The sequence below is a fragment of the Myxine glutinosa genome, chromosome 1 (assembly GCF_964187855.1).
Source record: "Myxine glutinosa chromosome 1, kmMyxGlut1.1, whole genome shotgun sequence".
Taxonomy (NCBI): Eukaryota; Metazoa; Chordata; class Myxini; order Myxiniformes; family Myxinidae; genus Myxine; species Myxine glutinosa.
In genome coordinates this window covers 107,027,054-107,049,398 of record NC_136261.1, presented here as the reverse complement: position 1 = coordinate 107,049,398, position 22,345 = coordinate 107,027,054, and the positions used below count along the sequence as shown (strand labels likewise).

Genomic DNA, 22,345 nt, shown 5'->3' with positions numbered 1-22,345 from the left:
TGGGCAGCCATTCTATTTTCTACCCCCATTAACCCATTTTTCACTTCTTTTATCCCGTTGTCTAACCCCTCAAAATTATTGTCTAACTTCCCAAATTTCTTGTCTAACTCCTCAAAATTATTGTCTAACCCCTCACTGGTACCCCTCGCTTCGTCCCTCATTACCCCCATTTGGTTTCCCATTACCCCCATTTGGCCCTCTAATCGCTCACTATTAACCCTCATTTGCTCACTCTGAGCATCCATCCGGTTCCCCATTTGTTCCCTATCAGCCCTCATTCCCATCATTATTCTGCTTTCCATTTCTTCATTATTCTTGTCCATAAGGGCCTTCATTTGCATAAAAAACAAGTTCAAATCCACCGGGGGCGCTGCCACGGTCGCTGGCGCGGTGATGAGCGAGGCGCCATTTTGCGCGCCCGCTTCTTCGTGCGTGACGGCGCTATTTTGCGAACCTGCCGCCCTCACTGCTTCGCTCTCCTCCTGTCCCTCATTTTGGTCCTGGATCGACCCTACCTCACTCTCCTTTACCGGACCCCAGCTGTCTTGATCCGCCATAGCGCGACTTTCAAAATTCGGTTTTTATTTTTATTTTCGTAAAACAAATTCAAATTTCGCCGTTATAATTTCGCGCGGGAAACGCGCTCCGAATCGATTCGGTCGAGCGCCGTACGCGCTCCGGCTCGATTTTCCCTCCCAAAATTTGGGCCTAACTAATTTAGTCCCGGGTTCGAATTCCACTCCTCGACACCAATTGTTACAGACGTGGCTTGGATGTTATTTACCGAGCGGTTTTATGGTATGACCACGTCTGCACAAGTTACCCGATTGTGCCCGAACGTTGACTAGTCGCGCGATGCTGGCTCAATAAGAAAAAGAAGACACCCGGCTGGATTACAATAACACAATACGACACCAATGTTTCGATTCTCAAGTATATTCGTACGGAAAAGGTTAGATTACAGGGGCTAGAGGTATATTACAGGAAGACAGGCACTTAGACACACTCTTATATTAACCCCGGACAGACGACAGACAAACGGGACAACGGCTGACTCACACGGGGGTTTGATGGCTAGGAAAGGCAGGATCGATGGCTCCAGGTCCTCCTGGGCTCGGGGCAGGGTACAGTACGGTCCGGTCCGGTCCAAAGATGCGGGGAGGTATCGTCGCGCTGGGGGTGGCGGTGGCTTCTCTCTCCAAGCTGAGGCGCATCTCACGTCACATCCGGCGCGGGGCCACGTATATCCGGCGGGGAGTGACACGCCCTCGGCTCGTTAGCTCCGCCCCAGATGGAATCGGCACGTTGCTTCTCATTGGGTGCGTGGGGGGGTTACTGGCTCCGCCCCTGACGAGGAGCTGACAGCCAGCCCCTTCGGGGTAACGCCGTGGAGCGCATGGTCATGGCGGGTAACCGAGCCGGTGTGAGGACGCACACTCCCCGCCCCTCTGTTGTTGTAGTCGTAGTTGTAGTTGTAATTGTTGTTGTAGTTGTTGTTATTGTTGTTGTTTGGGGAAGAAGATGGGAGGAGGTATGGGAAAGGTCCTAAACTCACTACTGATGCCATATAATCACATTCTGGTGCAACGAAGAGTCATAATTAATGGAAACGAGGCCTTAACTGACATAGATTAAGAATAACTAGGAAGATGTCCGAAAGTTGTCTACGTGTGGTGCGGTGGACCTGGGCACGACATTTAATGGGGGAATAAGGGGAAGGTCGGCTCTACTGATTGTTATTTACATGCAATGGGACTAGGGAATGGGGGATTGGGGAAAGTTGGGGAGTATTGGAGAAAATAGGGGAATATTTACAAGCGGATATGGAGGCCAAATTCCATATTCGCAACAATACCATCTCTTACAGTTCCTCCTTTCTACATTCCCTAAACTATCCAGAACTCCACCCCTCCTCCAGTGTCCTCAAACGTATTTTTGACTCGAAGGTCTCAAACTCATTTTGCAAAAAATGTTCGTTTCCCATGAATCGTACACTTTTCAAAATCCAATCTCACCCCTCCCCTCCAAATCCTCCCCATCACCCATCCCCTTCAAATCTCCCCCCTTGCCCCTTCCCTCCCCTCCCTCTTAAACTCCCCCCACACCCCTCCCCTCCGAGACTCTCCCTCGCTCCTCCCCTCCTAGACTCCCCTCTCACCCCTCCTCCTCAAAGCATCCTCCCTGCTTCTTCCTCCTTCCAACTTTCACCTTCATCTCCCCAAACCTCCTGCCTTGCTCTTCCCCCTCCTCAAATAACACCTCACTGTGCCTCACCCAATCTCCATCAAACCTTTTGTCTGCCCCATTCTTCCCTTTCTCCAAGCTATTCTGAAATCTCTGACACACCTTCAACAGCTCTCCCTACCTCTTCCTCCTCTTCCACATCTTACCCTACCCCTCCCCCCCCTGTTCTGGACCCGATGCTCCCCCTTCCTCTTCATTAACGGTATGGACCTCAAACATCCGGGGCCTTCGCTCAAACTTGACTGACCTCTCCATACAGGTTGCTTCTGACAAACCAGATGTGATCTGCTTAACAGAAACTTTCCTCCTTCATGATATCTCTGATGCCTTGGTATCTCTCCCAGGTTACTCCCTCCTCCGGTATGATAGACCTGAGCCTCGTCCTGGAGGTGGGGTTGCTATCTTTATAAAAAACTCTCTTCCTCACTCGCCCTCCACTGCCCTCTCTCCACCTCACCCCCAGGAATACCTTTGGCTACGGCTTCCCCTTCGCTCCCACCTTTTGTTCATATGTGTGTTGTACCGTCCACCAATCAGCGATGACTCCATCTACATCTCACTGTCTGATAATATGGACCAACTTCTATCTACCCATCCCAACTCTCTCTTCCTCATATGTGGTGATTTCAATTGTCACCATGCCAGTTGGCTGGGTGTGGGTACCTCTCTCACCAGCCATGGCTCTTCAGCAAAGGACTTCTGCGACTCACTGGGACTGACACAATCTGTCAATTTCCCGACCCGGATCTCAGTCAATGGAGCTTCTTCTCTTCTGGATTTGGTTATGACAAACTTCCCTGAAAATGTCTGCTGCTCTTCTTCTGCTCCAATCGGCTCATCTGATCATGTGCTTGTCAAAGTGGACATCTCTCTGACCATTCTCAGAGAGCCTCCTCAGCGTCGACGAGTCTGGCATTTCACTCAGGCCAACTGGCACGGTCTTCAAGCAGCCATCAATCATCTGGACTGGTCTCCCATCTCTACCGCCTCTGACATCAACTCATCCTGGGAATTCTTTCAAAGTAAATTGCTCTCTCTCATGCACAGATTTATACCATCTCGTCTTCAGTTGTCATACCCTTCCTCCCGTCCATGGTACACGGAATCTTGTGGTGAGGCTGTTGCCCTGAAACAACTTGCTTTCGTCTCCTGGAAAGCAAATCCAACGGAAGGAAATCTCATTTCCTTTCACAAAGCCCGAAACAAGTGTGTCTCCACCCTCAGGAGAGCCAGGAAACAATATCTCACCATTCTCAAGACCGAACTCTCTTATCTGTCTCCCTCTTCCAAATCCTGGTGGCGTCTGGTCAAATCTGTTTCTGGTGTTTGTTCCCCCTCCATCCCCTCCCTCACCTCAAACGGCTTAACGGCTGACTCCGCACGTGAAAAAGCTGAATGCCTCAACTCTGTGTTTGCCTCTAAATCTTGTGTCCCAAACCCATCCCTCTCTGTACCCACCATACCCAGTCGTACCCAGCTGCTCCTGGACTCTGTGTCCTTTCCTCCTGACAAGGTGGAAAAGTTTCTGTCAACCCTCGACTCTGATTCTGCAACTGGTCCTGACGGCATCAGCCCACGGGTCCTAAAATCATGTTCTTCTGCTCTTTCACTCCCTCTTTCTGTTCTCTTCACCCTCTCTTTTGCTCAAGGTCATCTGCCATCTGCTTGGAAATCAGCCAACATCACCGCTTTGCACAAAAAAGGTGCAAAAACAGATCCCAGCAACTACAGACCAATCAGCCTTCTCCCAATTATCAGCAAAGTCATGGAATCCATCATTGCTTCAGATATTAAATCTTTCCTCTTCTCCAATGGCTTGATCTCTGATCATCAATTTGGTTTCAGACCTGGTCACTCTACTCTGGACATGCTGCTTCTGCTTTCTCAACAATGGATGGAGGTCCTCAACGCCAAACAGGAAATTAGAGCTGTCTCCCTTGACATTTCACGTGCCTTCGATACGGTCTGGCACCCTGCTCTGCTCTCCAAACTCTCCTCCTTTGGTATCCATGGAAATCTCCACGCATGGCTGGCGGACTTCCTCTCTGGTCGTAGTCAACGTGTGGCCCTGAATGGGTTTCTCTCATCTCCTCTTCCTGTTCAGGCTGGAGTTCCCCAAGGTAGTGTTCTGGGCCCTGTGCTTTTTCTGGTCTTCATCAATGATCTCTCTGACTCTCTTGAAAATCCTCTCTATCTCTTTGCTGACGACTCTACTCTCTGTCGCTCCATTCCTCATCCCTCAGATCGGCAGTCTGCAGCCTCCTCACTCTCTGCAGACCTGGACAAAATCACAGACTGGTCAAACAAGTGGAACATGTCTTTCAATCCTGACAAATCTCACACTCTTACAATGTCTCTCCGAAAGGACCGACTGGACAACCCTCCCATCTACTTTCTCAACAATCCTCTCCAAGAAGTTCTGTCGCTCAAGCTTTTGGGTCTCACTATCTGCCATGATCTTTCTTGGGAAAACCACATTTCCAAGCTGGCCTCCAAAGCCAGTCGCCGACTGGGCATCCTCCGTCGTGCGAAGTCCTTCCTTGGCACACCTGAGCTCCTCACCACATACAAGGCTTTCATCCGCAGCTCAATGGAATACTGTTCCCCCCTCTGGGCTGGTGCTCCTGCCTCACACCTTGCTCGGCTTCACGCTGTTGAGGCCAAAGCTTTCAGAATCATTGGAATCTCCTGCGATGTAGTCAACGCCGAGGGCCTTTCACTCACTCACCGCAGGCAGGTTGGTGGTCTTTCTGTCTTCTACCGACTCCTCTCCGGCCTTGCTCCCCCAGCTCTCTCTGTGCTCTGTCCCCCCAATATTCCTTCAGGTCGCACAAGATCTGCCTGCAACCCTCTTATGGTTAAACTGCCAAAGTCTAGGATCTCTGCTCACCTTCACTCTTTCATTCCCCTTTTCTCCCGCCTCTGGAACAAACTCCCCCACTCCCTTCAATCCCACTCCTCCCTCCAGGTCTTTAAAACAGCTGTTCACCACCATCTCTTATCTTCCCCCATCGAAAACCTTGATCTTTTCTACCCCCGGTAATTCACCCCAGAGTCCTTGCAGTGTTCATATGTTTTAATCCTCTCCCACCTCCCCCCAAGTCCTCCCGATGTCCCTGCTCTCAAATGTTGTGTTTGTGTCCTTCCCCTTCTTCCCCCTCTCTTTTGTGTCCTCCCCCCTCTCTCCCCATCTTGTCTGCCGCTCCCCTTGTTTTTTGTGTTTTGTGTGTCGGTTTGTCTTTTTGTGTGATTAATGTTTGCTCTTTCACGAGCCTCGATCTTGTATACAAAAAAAAAACAAAAAAAAAGTCCTTCCCTTGGCCTGGCCTAGGCTAGGAGTTTAATAGCTCAGCCGCAGTAACCACAATTTATAGCACCAGAACATTGCCTAATTAGAGTGATGATGTGTGGGATCAGATACACAGATAAGGGCACCGCAGGAGTCATTACGTAGATACCTGTATAATCCGAGTGCTTTTGGTTCTCTGTGGAATATAATACTGGATTTTCAACACCTGTGAAGGCAAATTTAACTCTCAAAAACACCTAAAAAGTTTCTGGAGCTGTAAATTTGGTCCCAGATGTCACCAAATTGCACCTTTTATTCCAAAATTTCCCGGGGGAGCATAGCCCCAGACCCCCCTAGTTTGTACGGATAAGGGGGAAAATCCAGTAACCTATTTAAAATATTAGAGGTAGTTGCGAAATATCACACACAAAGTATGTGTGTGTGGGGGGGATGGGGGGGGGGGGGGGGGGAGTGCACAGAGCACACACCCTAATCTTTGGATGCTGTGTTTGTCAAGGACATTTCCCCCAACTTTCCCACACATTGTAGGTTGCATTTAGGCCTTTATACTTTGTATAGCATTCAGCAATACCTAGTCCAGATGTACGCAAGATCTTAGCAATTCAATGATATTGACATCATTGACTTCTGGTACACAACCCCAAACGACTTTATTACCATTGACTTTGTCAGGTGCATGGTGCATGTTATTAAATTGATTAAAATAGGTAGATCTATGCAGTCTAACAAATAGCATGTTGTCCTCAATATTCTGCATGTCTTAGAAGAAGGTGGGGATTAAGCCCATGCCATTGGGCCTTTACACAAGCAAAATGGCCGTGGATGAAACTGAAAATTACATCCGGGGTTGCATGCTATTCTTTGCAGGTAAGGATGACAAGCTACAACTATAAGCAGTGGTGGAAACGCAACGCAGAAGTACTGGCACTTGCTGCTGCAGCATCTAGCAGCAGTGAGGAAGACAACCACTCCATTGAAGGGTTAGGTGCATGTTCGAGTGAAATTGAATCGCCTGCCACTTCACAGGACACAGATTCAGATCTTCGATTATCTGAGTCTGACCGAGTACTGTCATCGGAAAACTCTGAGTCCAAAAACTCTGAGTCTGATGTTGAGTCTGAAGAGTCAGCCACAGACATTGGCGTAGACATTGCGGCATGGGCAGCAAAGAATAAATGCACCAGATCTGCATTGAATGAACTACTCGAAATTCTCAGGTGCCATGGGCACCAACTGCCAAAAGATGCACGGACATTGATACAGACTCCACGAAAAATAGATTCAGTTGTGAAGTGTGGTGGGCAGTATGCTTACTTTGGCATTGAAGCAGGCATTTTGAAGGTACTGGCCCAGAACCCATCTTTTTCCCAGCAGAACTCAATTAACCTGAACGTCAACATTGATGGTGTGCCACTTTTCAAATAATCTGGTGCTCAATTTTGGCCTATTTTGTGCAGCTTCGCCACTTGTGAACCATTTGTTGTTGCATTATATTGTGGGGATGCCGAACCCAGTCACACGGCTGAGTACCTATCCGACTTCATTGAAGAATATGTAGGCTTGAAAGAAAACGGGATCACATATGGAAACAAGAAATTCAAATTCAACATAAATGCTTTCGTCTGCGATGCTCCAGCTAGAGCTTTCTTGAAAGGGACCAAGAACCACAATGCCTACTTTTCGTGTGAGCGGTGCACAGTAAAAGGGTCCTGGAATGGCCGTGTTGTCTTCAATGGTAAGGCACCCTGTGAGTGTCGCCCACGGACCGAAGAAGGATTCAACACTGTTAGTTACGACCATCATCAAATACGGGAGTCGCCATTGATACAAATTGGAATTTCTTGCATACAGCAGTTTCCACTAGACTACATGCATCTTGTATGCCTGGGCGTAGTAAAGCGCATAATTAGCCACCTGAAGCAGGGCCCTGCTGTGTGTCGTTTGTCTCCTCGACAGAAATCTCAAATATCAGAGAATCCGGTATCCTTAAATGGACACATGCCAAGCGAGTTTGCAAGACAGCCCAGGTCCCTCTTCGAAGTAGACAGGTGGAAAGCTACAGAATTCCGACAGTTTGTATTGTACACTGGACCTGTGGTATTGGGAAATGTTGTATCAACTCGACTTTACAAACATTTCCTTACATTGACAGTCGCGCTATCCATTATGCTGGATACTGAAGAAGAATCAAGAAATGGCTATCGAGCCTATGCAAAGGAACTACTGGTGCACTTTGTGAAAAAGTGTGAAACTCTCTATGGTGACACTTTCACCGTCTACAATGTGCATGGCCTAATTCATCTTCATGAAGACGTGCAGTATTTCAAGAGTTCACTCAATGACATTTCAGCCTTTCAATTTGAAAATTACCTACAAACATTGAAAAAGTATGTCAGGAAGTCTAAAAATCCAATAGCTCAAGTGGCCAAACGACTGACAGAGTTGGAAAAGGCAAATGACCATCCTGCTCCCTCCAAGAGCATGTTTACACGCATATCAACAAGACTAAGGGATAGCTGTTTCCTGCTGCACACTGATGAATTTGCCTTTGTGGTGGACACTAGGCAGGATGGCATGAAGCAGCGTCACATGTCAAATTTCTTCGACAGTCCTTGTGAATCTAAGCTCTTTAACATCACATACATCAGGAACCTACATGACCGAACGAAGAGGAGGGTGCTGGAAAGACGAGATTTTCGGCGCAAAGCAGTGTGCTTGCCATACAACCAAGGGCATGTGTTATTTCCTATGCTTCATGAGGTGGAGAGGGCATCCATGACAACATGAGGACATATTAACAGCCAGAGTAAGCATTACTAGACAACCTGCATCATCCTTTGAATACCATATCCTTAGATGTTCTTCTATTTTCCAGTATAGATTATTTCTGATTAGTGCTCGTATTTTAGTGTATTATATATACATTAATTGGCATTGAAGGCTCTGCATGGTATAGGTCGCATGCTGCCCCTCCCTAAATAATATTTTTGCCCTGGAAATACTGGTACATTAATAACTGGTATTATACTCCTATAGTCCTATGCACAACTGTTTCAGACGCAGCATGTCACAGTGGTCAAGAGCTGTATGGGTTGAGGGAACCACAGAAGAAGAAGGTGTCATCCCCTGTCTGGGTCACAGATGGATCTGTGTACTGGCCGCCAGGTGCCAGTGCAGCCCAGGCTATGAAGGACCAGCGAATGCCAAACAAGAAGTGGCAAAAATTCCCCCTGGTCAAGATCAAATTAACCTCAGGTGACTGTTTAGTCACATATGTAAACTAGTTAACCACTGCAAAACATGTGCTCGTGCTTCAAAAGGTTAATGGTAAATTGAAACAATTTCCCTATGATGCGTTTCAGCGAGTAAGGCAGAGTGCGAAAGATATGACGACACAACAACAGCAGAACTAGATGACAGCGATGAAGAAGAAACAGGAGAGAAACGCAAAAAGAAGAAGAAAATCTACAATGACTATCATGGGTGTGTATGTGGAAAATATTAGGAAATCTGTTTCTAGTTATTTTTCAAACATAATGTTAACTGTAACATCTGCTTTGCATGTTAATGTTATGTTCAGGTTTGATCTCTCCAGACTCTCCAGTGTAAGTGGAAAGTGACCATGAGAACAAGGATGACAGAGATTCTGCCCAACTGGAAATGGAGAACCTCGATCTGCCATCACCACCTCCGAAGATTGCTCGTAAGGTTGCGTGTCATTCGTCACCCATCCCGTCCACATCGAAGCAACAATCAAGATCATCCCCCAGTGGCAAGGAAAGGTCAAGGTCCTGCACACCTCCTAGCCGCAAGGAGAGGTCAAAGCCCCCAGCACCTGCCAGCCACAAGAAGATGCCAAGGTCCCCAACACCCCCTAGCCGCAGGGAGAGGTCAAAGCCCCCAACACCCATCCCGTCCACATCGAAGCAACAATCAAGATCATCCCCCAGTGGCAAGGAAAGGTCAAGGTCCTGCACACCTCCTAACCGCAAGGAGAGGTCAAAGCCCCCCAACACCCGCCAGCTGCAGGGAGAGGTCAAGGCCCCCAACACCTGCCAGCCACAAGGAGAGGTCAAGGTCCCCGACACACACCAGCTGCAGGGAGAGGTCAATGTCCCCGACACACACCAACTGCAGGGAGAGGTCAAGGCCCCCAACACCTGCCAGCTGCAGGGAGAGGTCAAGGCCCCCAACACCTGCCAGCCGCAAAGAGAGGTCAAGGTCCCCGACACACCCCAGCCGCAAGGAGAGGTCAAAGTCGAGATTGAGGTCCATGACGCCCATTAGCGATACAGGCCATGAATATAGTTTTGCTGTATGGTCGGGCAAAGGGAAAGGAAAGGGGAAAGGGAAGGGGAAGTCAAACAACAGCTACATGTATAGGTCTATGTCTAGGTCCTTGACACCCTTGGCCCATGGCTCAAGGTCACACTCCATGTCCAGGTCGGTGTCTAGTGGGCGATCTTGGTCCAGATCCTGGTCGAGTCAAGACGATGGCAGAAGAATTTCAAAGACAACTTCTGCCCGGATCGGGCCTGCCAACCCGCCGTCGGCAAGACAGGGACATTCAGATGTCTTCCCAATGACTGAAGCAAGTAAGCTTTGAAGTGTTTCTCTTTTGTGTGTGTAAGAAATATTTAACAATATTGATGGAAAATTCAAAGTACATTACATCCTCCTTCATATTATTATACCAGCAGCAAGGAGGTATGTTAAGAGTTTTCTGGTAAATACATGTAGAGGTCCTTTTTGAATGTTCTAAAGCATTGTGCCCTTTATCTTAGAATTCCAGCGAAAGGTGATGTTCCTCCTGACAGAAATCAGGGATGAGGTCAAGAGTCTTGGCAAGAGAATCGAGCCTGATGAGTCCAGCTTCCATCTCGTCAAGATGGACACAGAAGACGAGTTCTACGAGATGGAGGAAACCTTGGCAGATCAGAACAAACAACAATTACTGGTGAGGAAAGAAGCAAACACAAGAAAACAACAATGGAATAAATAGTGTATAATATCTAGTAGAGTAATCAAATCGGCTTGGAAGGATGCATAATCTGATATATCAGTTCGGTAAAATATATCAATCTCTGGCTAATACCTGATGGCTGAAGAGAGATGCACGGTTTTCTTTTCAGACTGCCCGACTGAAAACTATTGGTGGTGTTTCGGTCAAGGACAATGTCAATGAAGTGATGAAGAAGTAAGTTCCGTGACAATAAATTGCCAGTACTGAAATTTGTTCTTGACTACAAAAATTCAAATGTTACTACCTACCCTTTTTATAATTTTGCGTTTTATGTAAGAATATAACAAAAAACAAAAAGACAATAATAGTTATAATTTTCTGTGCTTTGAATTTATTAAATATTTTGTTTTCTCTCAACAGACTGATGATAAACAAGCGCATGGCTCTGATGAACATGTCGGGGGCGGGAGGCAAGTTGGCCTTCAGCAAGACGAGGCTTTTCAATGCTGTCCAAGGTATGCTACTTTGCACAAGTTACATACTCAGTGTCCAGCTGTACAAACCACCTGTCAACTGATTTTAACTAAACATTGTTTAACACTATTTTTTGAAATCCTGTTAAAAGCTTCATGTTCTCGACATCATAAACATGGTGATATCCATCATTAACTTTCTGTTCTTTCTGTTTTGTTCTGTAGCTGGTGTTCTGGCGCAGCAGAAAGGGAGCAGCGAAAGCATGGTGAAGCATGCCGTTGGAAATAACCTGAAATACGCCCCGGACAGGAGGGGAGGTGGTGGCAGAGAGAAGACAGAAGAGAACTGAAATTCAAATAGCTTTGTTCAGCAGTGGATAATAAAAGTGTTAATTACCACTTGATCCTACTTTGTCACGTTATGATTTTGCATAAATTACAGAGTTCTGAGGTGAAATAATGTTGAAATGAGGTTGAAAACCGACGTTGATTCCATGTTGATTCAATGTTGAAAACTAACGTTGATATCCAGTCTAAACCTGACGTTGGATCAATGTTGGAAACCAACGTTGTATCAATGTTGGAAAAACGACGTTTATTCAACATTGGAAACATGACGTTGATCCAATTTGCAAATCCAACTCGTTTTCAACCCTGGGTCAATGTCGAATCTTGACGTTCATTCAACGTGGATTCAATGTCTGTGTGCCTACTGGGAGGTTTCACATCAATCGGTGAAGCGGTTTCAGAGACGTTTTTAAATATCGTCTTTCACGCTAATATGGCGCCATACCACATGACATAATAACTTTAAAATGTACACTGCATATGTATGGGTAGGGGATCACGTTTACGAAGTTTCGTGTTGATCGGGCAAGGTTCGTTTTTCTATCCAGGATGGCTACCAAACCACATGACCTACGACATCATCATTTTCGAACTATATGCAAAGGTGCGGTTAGATGATATTTGTCAAATTTCGCATCGATTGGGTGAGCGGTTTCAGAGAAATAATTATTTCATATTTTCGTTCAAGCCAATATGGCTGCCACACCTTGTGACCAATGATGTTTTCGTGATCATCTTTTAATCGCCATGCCAAGTCAATGACACACGTAAAGTTTCGAATCAATCGATTTGGTGGTTTGGGAGATGTTTTTTTAAAGGTTTTTGGTTAAATCCAATATGGCTGCCAAACTATGTGACCTATGATGTCATAAATTTAATATTTCAATACAAATGGGTCATAGATCATGTGCATGCAATTTCAGATTTTTAGGATGAGGAATTCGATTATAACATTTTTGGCTGGTATACCACTTTACCTATAATGTCATCATTATCATGCTTTTGTTCCCCATTGGGAGTAATTGACAATGTGCCAAGTTTCAAATTTTTCCATTCAGTGGCTTCCGATATATATATCTATATATATATATGTATATGTATATATATATATATATATATATATATATATATATATATATATATATATATATATATATATATATATATATATATATATATATATATATATTGTTACGGTCCGCGGATTAGATGTTATTTACCGAGCGGAGGCTCCGCGACCTAACAGTTTCCCCGATTCACCCAAACGTTGGCCGTATCGCGCCACAGATATTCAATGGGGAAAAGACTAAGACGACGAATGCAAAGAGGAAGAAGAAGACGTACAGAAGAGTAACGGGGTTTATTATTATTTACACACACATAAGCAAAAAGAGCAGTCACGGGTATTTACAGCGGACATGAAAAAGCAGGTAACAGTGCAAATTACTAGCTTATACTGACTTAGTTTACTACCCAGGACAGCACGAACAGAACAAACTCACGTACGCAAATGGATGGAAGGGTAGGAATCGTTTGGACTTGGAGGGATGAGCAGGCGGGATCACAGGGCACAGCGAGCAGGTCCACTCCGGGCGGGAAGCGAGGAGCCGGCAACTCATTGTATTCGGCTTTACAGCGCACGCCGGCAGCTCCTTGTATTCGGCTTTACAGCGCACGCCGGCAGCTCCTTGTATTCGGCTTTACAGCGCACGCTGGCAGGGTCACTCGTTGGTTGAAACGGGGCTGGACTTCTCTTTGTCAAAGGCTTTTCGTATCTCTCACGCAACTCCGGTGCAACTCTGAACTCTCTCCCGGTGGACTGCCAACCCTCTTACGCACCTGGACTCATCTGCCGTATCTCTGGTGTAGCTTGTCCCAGCGATCGTCGCACCCTTCTCTCATACCTTCAGCGCGGGTCTGACACGCCCTCCTCGGTTTTGGTACCGCCCTCCCCCCCGTGCTCTGTTTCGTGACCTTGTATGGTAATCCCACGGGCTTGTCTCCTTATTTGGGCATGGCGCCGACGGCACGCCCCTCGTGGCGAGCCACGGGCTTGTTTCCTTATTTGGGCATGGGGCTGAACAGCCCCGCCCTTCGTGGCGCGCCCTGGGCTTGCCTCTCCCTGGCGCCCCCGCCCCTCCTGTTCAAACAGAGCACGGAGCACATATTCACTATCGCAGCGACATGAGAGGGCGTGCACCCCACGCTTGTGAACTGCTTTACCTACAGATGGAGAGTTTGGCTGGGAAATGGAAGTATTGAAGGGGAGCTATTCTTAATTGATTCGGTGCAATGGAGTGTCATTCTAATGGAAGACAAGGCCTTACTCTAAAACACATAATAAGATATAAGCTACTGAACAAGGGTTTTATCGTGTCCTTCAATGTGGTGTTTCATGGAATTAACTACCGAGACGCCCTTTTTACCTTTACACAACTCTGGAGGCAGGAGGGGCCATATCCAACCAATGTTACACAACAATTTACCACTACAATACACACAATCAAAAAAATACAATCCTCATATCCGCAACAATATATATATATATATATATATTGTTACGGATACGGAGCACGGCACTCCCCTTAACGGGGGGGGGGGGGGGGGGGGTTAATCCCCCTTCTATTCCTACTGGCCATCTCCGCTCCTGAAGCCGCCAGCTGCCTCTTTACGAGGCAGGTGAGCAGCCTCGTCCGAGACCGCGGACAAGATGTTAATTGCCGAGCGGATGGCAGCCCGCGGCACGAACCATTAACAGAAACTAACCCGATTCTGAAACGTTGGCCAAATCGTGCCACAGGTATTCAATAGAGAAATCACAAAGACGAACGGATGTGAAGAAGACGAAGGCAAAAGTAGGAAGAACAAATATGATTTATTACTAACTATTATGTACAAGACCAAAAGAAACCAAGGAGAAGGAAAGAAAAGAAAATAAAGACAGAAGGATGGAAGGACCAGAAGACACAGTGCAAGTTCTAGCTTATACAGACTTACTTAAACCCCAGGACAACATAAAAGACGGACGACAATCAGACTTACACGGGGGGATGATGATCGGGATGAAGGGCACGAATGGCTGGAAGGAGAGGAAGGTTCATTTGGAGCAGAGGAATGGCTGGACGGACGAGGAGGTGGGATCACGAGGCGGGAAGGATCCGGGTGGTTGGGATGATCGCGGCTCGAGTTGAGCAGCCGCCAACTCTCCCCAATCGTCTCCGCACGGCGACGTTGCTTCGTGGCCGCAACTGCCGTCACCGCTGTCGACGCTCAAAGCTGCGGTTTGTTCAAAGCTGCGGTTTGTTCAAAGCTGCGGTTTGTTCAAAGCGGCGGTGGACTCCCTTAGGTGAACTCCCTTCTCTCCTCTTCTCTGACGCAACTCTCCGTGGGGGCGTCACGCTGCGGGTTATATCACACGCCCTACCAAGCCATACCCACTGAGTCCTGGTTGGGCGCGAGGGCTTCCTGGCTCCACCTCCTGGTGACGAGGGGCGGGCCACGCCCGTGATTTGGTGGCTCCTCCCCCCTTCTTCTCCGAGACAGAGCACATGGCCAATGGCGTCTTGTGGGATAGAAAACCACTCGCACCGCTGGGATGAGAAAACCACTGGCACCGCCGGGATGAGAAAACCACTCGCACCGCCGGGATGAGAAACGAAAGGGGACCTATCTTATTTGAATTTGGTGCAATGGAGTGTCAATTAATGGGAAACAGAGCCTTAAACTCACATAGAATAAAGAGATAACTATTGAGAAGGGCTTAAGATTGGCTAGGTGTATGCGAGGAATTAAATAAGAGGACGACCTTTGACCTTTACATTACGGAGGGCGGTATTTACAACAATTCATTATACTACACAGTGTGATATTTACAACAATTCTCAAATCCACAATATATATATATATATATATATATATATATATATATATATATATATATATATATATATACAGACTTGGCATTTAATATGGACTATATATATTTTTTTCTTGACTTGGGTTCACTTTCTGAACTCGGTATATCAATCTGGTGAGTTTCTTTTACGCTTCGGTGATTTCTTTGTTAAAAGAACCACGTCACTGATTTGTCTGTCGCAGCAAGAAGTCAATAACAGGATTATATCACAGGTGGCGTGACAAAATGTACGGACAGGTACATTTGACGATTGGCTTCACAATCAGGTATAGAAGGGTTGTTGCGTTCTGTATTAATGGAAAACAACTGCTGCACGTCTACAAAAGTTATTGCCGCTTCCCCTGGAGATGGTCCGTCAACTCGACAATGCTGTTTGTCATTTAGTGGTGGCTTTACGAAATTCCAGCATGAAACAGCGTGCTATTGCTCGGCAGTATGGCATCACTCAAGGTCAGGTGTCAAAGATCCGGAAACGAAATGCTCAGAGGGGTGTCCCTACTCCAATACTGAGGTCAGGACGTCCCCGCAGAACCACAAGGAGGGATGATCGCCAGCTGCACCGGTTAGTCCGCAATGGCCGTACGAAGTCAGCTAATCGGCTTAGGGCTGAGTGGCAGCAACTGACAAATGTGCCTGAATCCAGAAGGCTAGTCAACCAACGACTGGTTCAAGCAGGCTATCGCGCCAGGCGTCCCCTGAGAAAGCCACGTCTGACCAGACAACACCGCCAGCGCCGATTGCAATGGGCCAGAGAGCACCGTCAATGGCAGCCAGGACACTGGAATCACGTGATCTTCAGTGACAAGTCTAGATTTCTGGTCTATCGTCAATATGGTCGCGCCCGAGTGCGCAGACAAGTGCATGAAGCCTACATCAAAGATTGTATAGTGCCAAGAGTCCAAGCTGGAGGTGGTGGGGTGACGGTTTGGGCTGCTTTTCATGCAGGGGGAAAAACTGACCTGGTTGTTCTGAATGGAAACCTGAACCAGTTCAAGCACAGGGCCATTCTGGAAGAAACATTGCTTCCATTTGTTCGTGCAGCCTTTCGAGGAAACTTTGTCTTCCAAGATGACAATGCACGGCCTCATCGTGCTCACATGATCCAACACTTTCTTGCTGACCATGGTGTAGAGCATATGGAGTGGCCTGCCATGTCTCCGGATATGAATCCGATAGAGAACTTGTGGGCAGAATTAACGCGTCAAATCGACAACTTGGACCAGCAGCCGACCTCTGTGCGTGAATTGCAGCAGGCTGTTGTTACTGCATGGCAAGCGATTCCTGTCCAAACCTTGGCAAATCTCGTGAACAGCATGCCTCAACGTGTACGTGCTCTCCTGAATGCTCGTGGGGGTTACACGAAGTACTGAACTGTAATTTTACTGTCAGTAATCCCAGTCGTAATTTAACTTTTGTTTTTGTTTAAAAAAAAAATTGGCTAATGTGCAAAATAAAGAGATACTTCTGGAAAACGCACAGAAGTTTAACACAGTACTGTCTGTGAATTGAGTTCGATATCAGTTTACATCACTTTCAAGGATCCATTTATTTGCTTCGAAATGTCAAATGTGGTTTTTGTTTCTTTTAAAGGTCACAATAACAAAATCTAGAATAATTTCAACATAATTCCAATGAACTTTTGGTTCTAAGTCATCTTGAAAAGTAAGTTCACCCCCACAAAAAAATATTCCATATTAAATGCCAAGTCTGTATATATTTTAGCACAAGGCAAGTTGGAATTCGCGAGTCGGGCATGCTCATTACCAGCTGCGGTACCTACTACAGTCTACACCTACCTACTACCAACTACCTAACCTACTGATGCCATAGTGATGGGTAAAATAGTGGCAAGAGGCTTTGGCTTCGCTGGCTCATTGCGGCTTTGCAGTCGGTACTAGCAGGGCCGGCGCTACCATTAGGCCAACTAGGCAGCCGCCTAGGGCGCAGACATCAGAGGGGCGCATTACTGAACCTTAAAGTGTCACAGTTTTATACAAATTATTTTATACAGTATCAGTGGCAAGTGGTGAATGTAGTTTCTCAAAGCTCAAACTTACATATGCTCTACAATGTTGGAAAAGAGACTAGTTGGTTTGGCAACCATATCAATTGAACATGCCCAGGCATCAGCACTTGATCTGGTTGAATTTGTGACAGATTTGCAAAGGAAAAGGCACGCAAAGTGATATTTTGATGCGTCTGAAATTGAAACTTTTATGAGACGTTTTAAACTCTGTTTGTCTGGTTTTTTGTTTATTTCTTTGTCTGACTGTAAGCGAAATATTGTGGCAACATGACGGGTTGGTTACGCCAAGTATCCTTAAATGGTATATATACTTAAAGGTGTGTGAAGTAAAATAGTGCGGGAGCCCAGAAACATTTGTTTCACATCTCGAGTACAAAAGGTTTGAGGCCTGGAATATATGCATCTATGATAGGAGACCCCAAAAAGGCAATTCTTAAGTTCTGCAATTCTGCACAGCAACCAGGGGGCGCCACCAAAGACCCCTAAATGTGACTCTTAATTCACAATTTGAGTACATCTTTCAAACTTGTCTTAAAATGTTCTCTATAGGAGTGGAAATCAGAATTCCCAATTCTTAAGTTTTCAATTTGTGTATTAGGTCGCTTAAGAACGACCTAATTAATGCTAATTAACACTAATTAGCATTTTTAATTCACAATTTGAGTACATCCATGAAACATATGGCAATGTATTCCTTAGGTCATCCTAAATCAAGATCAGTCATTCTTAAGTATCCATTTCATGTATTAACCCACTTAAGAACGCAAAATGTACTCATTGACCCCGTCCCTGGCAAGGTGAGTGTTAATTCACAATTTGAGTACATCTTTCAAATTGGTCCCAAACTGTTCAGTAGATCATCGTGAATCAAGAACAGCAATTCTTATGTGTCCATTTCATGCATCAACCCACTTAAGAATGCAGTCAGTATTGTAACGGAATTTGGGTTGTCACTGGCTGCTATCCCCCCTCCACTCCCTGGCTGGCCCTCCCTTATATGCAAGGGAGGGGCTGGAGTGCTGACCTGAGGGCAGGCCCCAAGTAGACACCCACACCAGTGCTGAGCATGCACACACCTGTCTGGCTGGCCGGATCGAGGGTGTTCAGTTTTGGTTAAGGAAGGAGTTTTGGCCTCCCAGCCAATGGGGAGGCTTCTTCCCTAACTTGAGCCAATTACACCCTAAACAGGAAGTGCCTCTCTACAGAAATGACTGTCCTGCAGTGAATAACTGGGACCAATATACAACATTGTTTGGGGAATAATAACCAGTGACTTAAAGGGAAATATTAACACATTATCAATCCAGGTTTGTGACACTATCTTGAGGGACGAACTTTCTGGGACACCCTGTAGAGGGAGTTGTCGGTTTATCATAGGACCTAATCATGGGGAATCTCCTGCTCTTTCCCTCCATAGATTCTCTGAATCGGCTGCAGAATGTCTGATGTTGCCTGCAATGCCTAGATCACTGCTTAGGTAAGTCAACAAATAGGGTTAGGGTTTGGGGTTAGGTGGCAAAACCCCGGCAGAGGTTGTAGAAGGTGACGACTCCTTGGATGGACATAAATGTGGGGCATTGCTATGGTGAACATCACTGGCGGCTTTAACAGGTGGCGTTTGGGATGAGATGGCGGTAAAGTTCTTGTAACAAGAAACATGGTAACCCTAACCCTAACCCTAACCCAACCCTAACCCTAACCCTAACCCAACCCTAACCCTAACCCAACAAACAATACTATGCTGTAGGCCTAATAAGCATTCGGGGCCGATACAGAATTATGTAGCCGTAGGCCTAGGTGGCGCGCAGGAAATGTCCAGGCAGATGAGGGTATCCAAAGTTCTGTATGCATACCGATTTCAGGTTCGAACCACAGCTGAGTAGAAAATAATGACTTATTGCCTCAAAATTTGAAATAACTTCTTTTGGATTTCACTGACCAAAACTGACTGACTCGCCATGCTCACTGACCACCCGCTGTGATTTTATTTTTCAGACAATGATTTGAAACATGCAACCATGGAATCGGCCACCAATACTACGCCTACTGTCCAGCCTACTGTCCAGCCTACTGTCCAGCCTACTGTTTCATCATTGGAACGCAGATGTATTCTTCACATCCAACGCAGTGCAGACAAGAAAGCTCGTCCAGACGTTCTACCTTTCAAGGATACGCAATGGGAAGCAGTAGAAACAGCAGCAGCTAATAGACGGCAAAAGCAACATTTCCAGGACTCTGTCTATTGTGGTGTAGTTCAGAGATTGCCTACGTCTCCTGCTGAAATGGATGGTTACCATGTTTCTTGTTACAAGAACTTTACCGCCATCTCATCCCAAACGCCGCCTGTTAAAGCCGCCAGTGATGTTCACCGTAGCAATGCCCCACATTTACGTCCATCCAAGGAGTCGGCACCTTCTACATCATCTGCCGGGATTTTGCCACCTGTTTGTCTATTCTGTGAGAAAAAGATAAAACGACTCAAAGGTGGAAGCGTCGAACTGTTGGGAAGATGTGAAACCATTGAAGCCGGTGTATCGATCCAAAATGCAGCAAAGACATTAAATGACAGTAAGGTTATTCCAAAAGTAGTTGATACGGATTTAATTGCCAAGGAGGCCCACTACCATCATTCATGTAAAAGTGCGTATTTGTTGTCAGCCAATCGAGTTTCCCAAAAGGACACACGTGAAACAAAAACGCCTTCTGAGACCAGTGTGTTGGACATTTTTGCATACATTGAGCAATCTGTAATAATAGACAACAGACCTGAACTTCTTAATTCTGTATATGAACGTTATCTTGATATTTGTTCGGCATCCGCAGAAACGCCCAGGGGAAGCGCCTTCAGCCTCTCTAGGACATTGATGAGTCACTTCAAAGCGCGCATAAAGATACAGAGTTCACTTGGGAAAAGGCTTGGAAACATCTTATATAATGCAGAAACCGCAGATGATGCAATTCGTGTTGTATATGATTACACATCTACTGATGAGAGAACAATCGCCAAAGCAGCATTGCTTTTGCGCAACCAGTTGCTCAAGGTTGAAAAGGTCGACCTTCCTGAATGTCCGACATTGGAGGATTTAAGAAACGGGGACTCGTCACCCCCAAAACTTGTAGTAGATTTTTTCAATATTTTGTACGGAGGGCTAAAACCAGAGCGATATACAGAGTCAGTAAAGCGCCGCGCAAATTCGTCTAGTCAGGATGCCTTGTTCATTGTACAACGGGGTCGCGCAAAACCTGCAAAACATGTAGCTCTTGGTATGAGTGTTAAGTCGGTCACTGGCAGTAAAAAAATGGTTCAAGTCCTGAACAGGTTTGGTCACTGTTTAAGCTACAACACATTGGAAGAAGTTGAAACTGCCACAGCTGAATCCATTCAAGAACAGAAGCTTGCTGGTCCAAAAGGAACAGTCGTAGGTAAACCAGTCGGATTAGCCTTCGACAATTTCGATGAGATGACTCAAACCATGTCTGGAGCCAATTCGCTGCACGATACCATGGGTATTCTGTACCAAAATGTGCCAGCACCTGATGAAGAACGTGAAGCATCTGCTGTCATGGCAGTTTCAACCTCAACTAGTGCTCGGCAAGTAAAGACAGGCAAAAGGAAGAGAACCCTTGAGAGTACAGATACTGCACTCCAGCCATATAGGAAGATACCAAAGATGACGAAGTTCAGTTACAAAAACACTGCAGTCTACAGCCTTCCAGATGTTAGCAACAAGGCTCGCCACCTGGACCTCGTGTGGATGATGAGCCATGCCATTGGCAATGATGTATTGCCTATTATGTGGGTTGGGTTTAATGCAAGCATTTGCAGTGACCACCTTCCAAAACAAGAGGTTCTATATATGCCAAACTTACGCCAGCCTATCACCAGCCTAGAGGTCGTGCAGGAGACTCTCCTCATCACGCAGAGGTGTGCTAATGAGACGGGACAGAAATACGGAATAGTCAGTTATGATCTGGGCGCAGCCAAGCCGGCACTTCAAATACAAGTGACTGAGAAACCGAAATTTGATAACATTTTCATAATGTTAGGCCCATTCCACATCGAAATGGCTTTCTTCAAGGCTATTGGGAAACTCCTGTCCAACTCTGGAGGACCAGAAATGCTGACTGAATCTGAGGTACTTGCAACCGGATCCTTAAACGGATTTTTGACGGGGAAACATTTCAACAGGTGCAAGAGATTGCACCCCATACTAGCCCTTGCTCTTGAGATGCTACACTTCTCATCCTTCTTAGACTCTTACCCACACAGAGAAGAAACAGAAGCATTGATAAGCAGCATTCAACTGACCACGTGGGAGCAGCTTCAGTCTGCTCTAGACTCGGACGTCTTCAAAGCATGCACAGCCGCGTATGAAGCATATACCCAAGTGACAAGATCTGGAGGCCATGGTGCAACCGCCCAGTTTTGGAGAATGTATATAGATTACATTCATAAATACCACGAGCTCGAACGGGCGATTCGAACGAATGATATCGATCTCTATACATACTCACTGACCGGACTCATTGGACTGTGTGTTAAATAGTGTGTTAAATAGACTTAAACATGTTAAATAGTTTATAAGCGATAGTCAGAGATAAAACAGCAATATCGCTAATAGAGTAAAAGTTAGACATTAGGTATTAATTTTTATAAAATTAACATTAAAAATTGTTTTTTGTTCTGAGATTTGAGATTTAATTGTTGATGGGCGGTAGAACCAGGACGCCAATTTACTACATGACTTACTATGATCTGATTTTGAAGCATAATTCATGCATACTAAGTACATTTTTGTGTAGTTTATAAAAAAATAAAACATTGTGTTTGTATACAATCTATGTTTCTCCTTTTTGTCAGTGTGCATTCTTAAGTGGGTTAATACATGAAATGGATACTTAAGAATGACTGATCTTGATTTAGGATGACCTAAGGAATACATTGCCATATGTTTCATGGATGTACTCAAATTGTGAATTAAAAATGCTAATTAGCGTTAATTAGCATTAATTAGGTCGTTCTTAAGCGACCTAATACACAAATTGAAAACTTAAGAATTGGGAA

General features: G+C 45.8%; 1 protein-coding gene across 3 annotated transcripts; it reads left to right on the top strand.

Annotated features, from left to right (window-relative positions):
* The first annotated feature begins 9,140 nt into the window (after nt 1-9,140).
* On the top strand, nt 9,141-11,393 carry LOC144889744 (uncharacterized). Of its 3 annotated transcripts, XM_078770928.1 has the most exons (5): nt 9,141-10,149; nt 10,372-10,511; nt 10,687-10,751; nt 10,938-11,032; nt 11,216-11,393. In XM_078770928.1, the coding sequence occupies exons 1-5, from the start codon at nt 9,177-9,179 to the stop codon at nt 11,338-11,340; spliced, it is 1,398 nt and encodes a 465-aa protein (XP_078627054.1). In that variant the 5' UTR covers nt 9,141-9,176; the 3' UTR covers nt 11,341-11,393. The 3 variants fall into 3 exon arrangements, with proteins under 3 accessions (XP_078627054.1, XP_078627056.1, XP_078627055.1); XM_078770930.1 differs by lacking the exon at nt 11,216-11,393 and having other exon boundaries at nt 10,037-10,149; nt 10,938-11,119; XM_078770929.1 differs by lacking the exon at nt 9,141-10,149 and having other exon boundaries at nt 10,345-10,511; nt 11,216-11,392.
* Nucleotides 11,394-22,345: the final 10,952 nt, after the last annotated feature.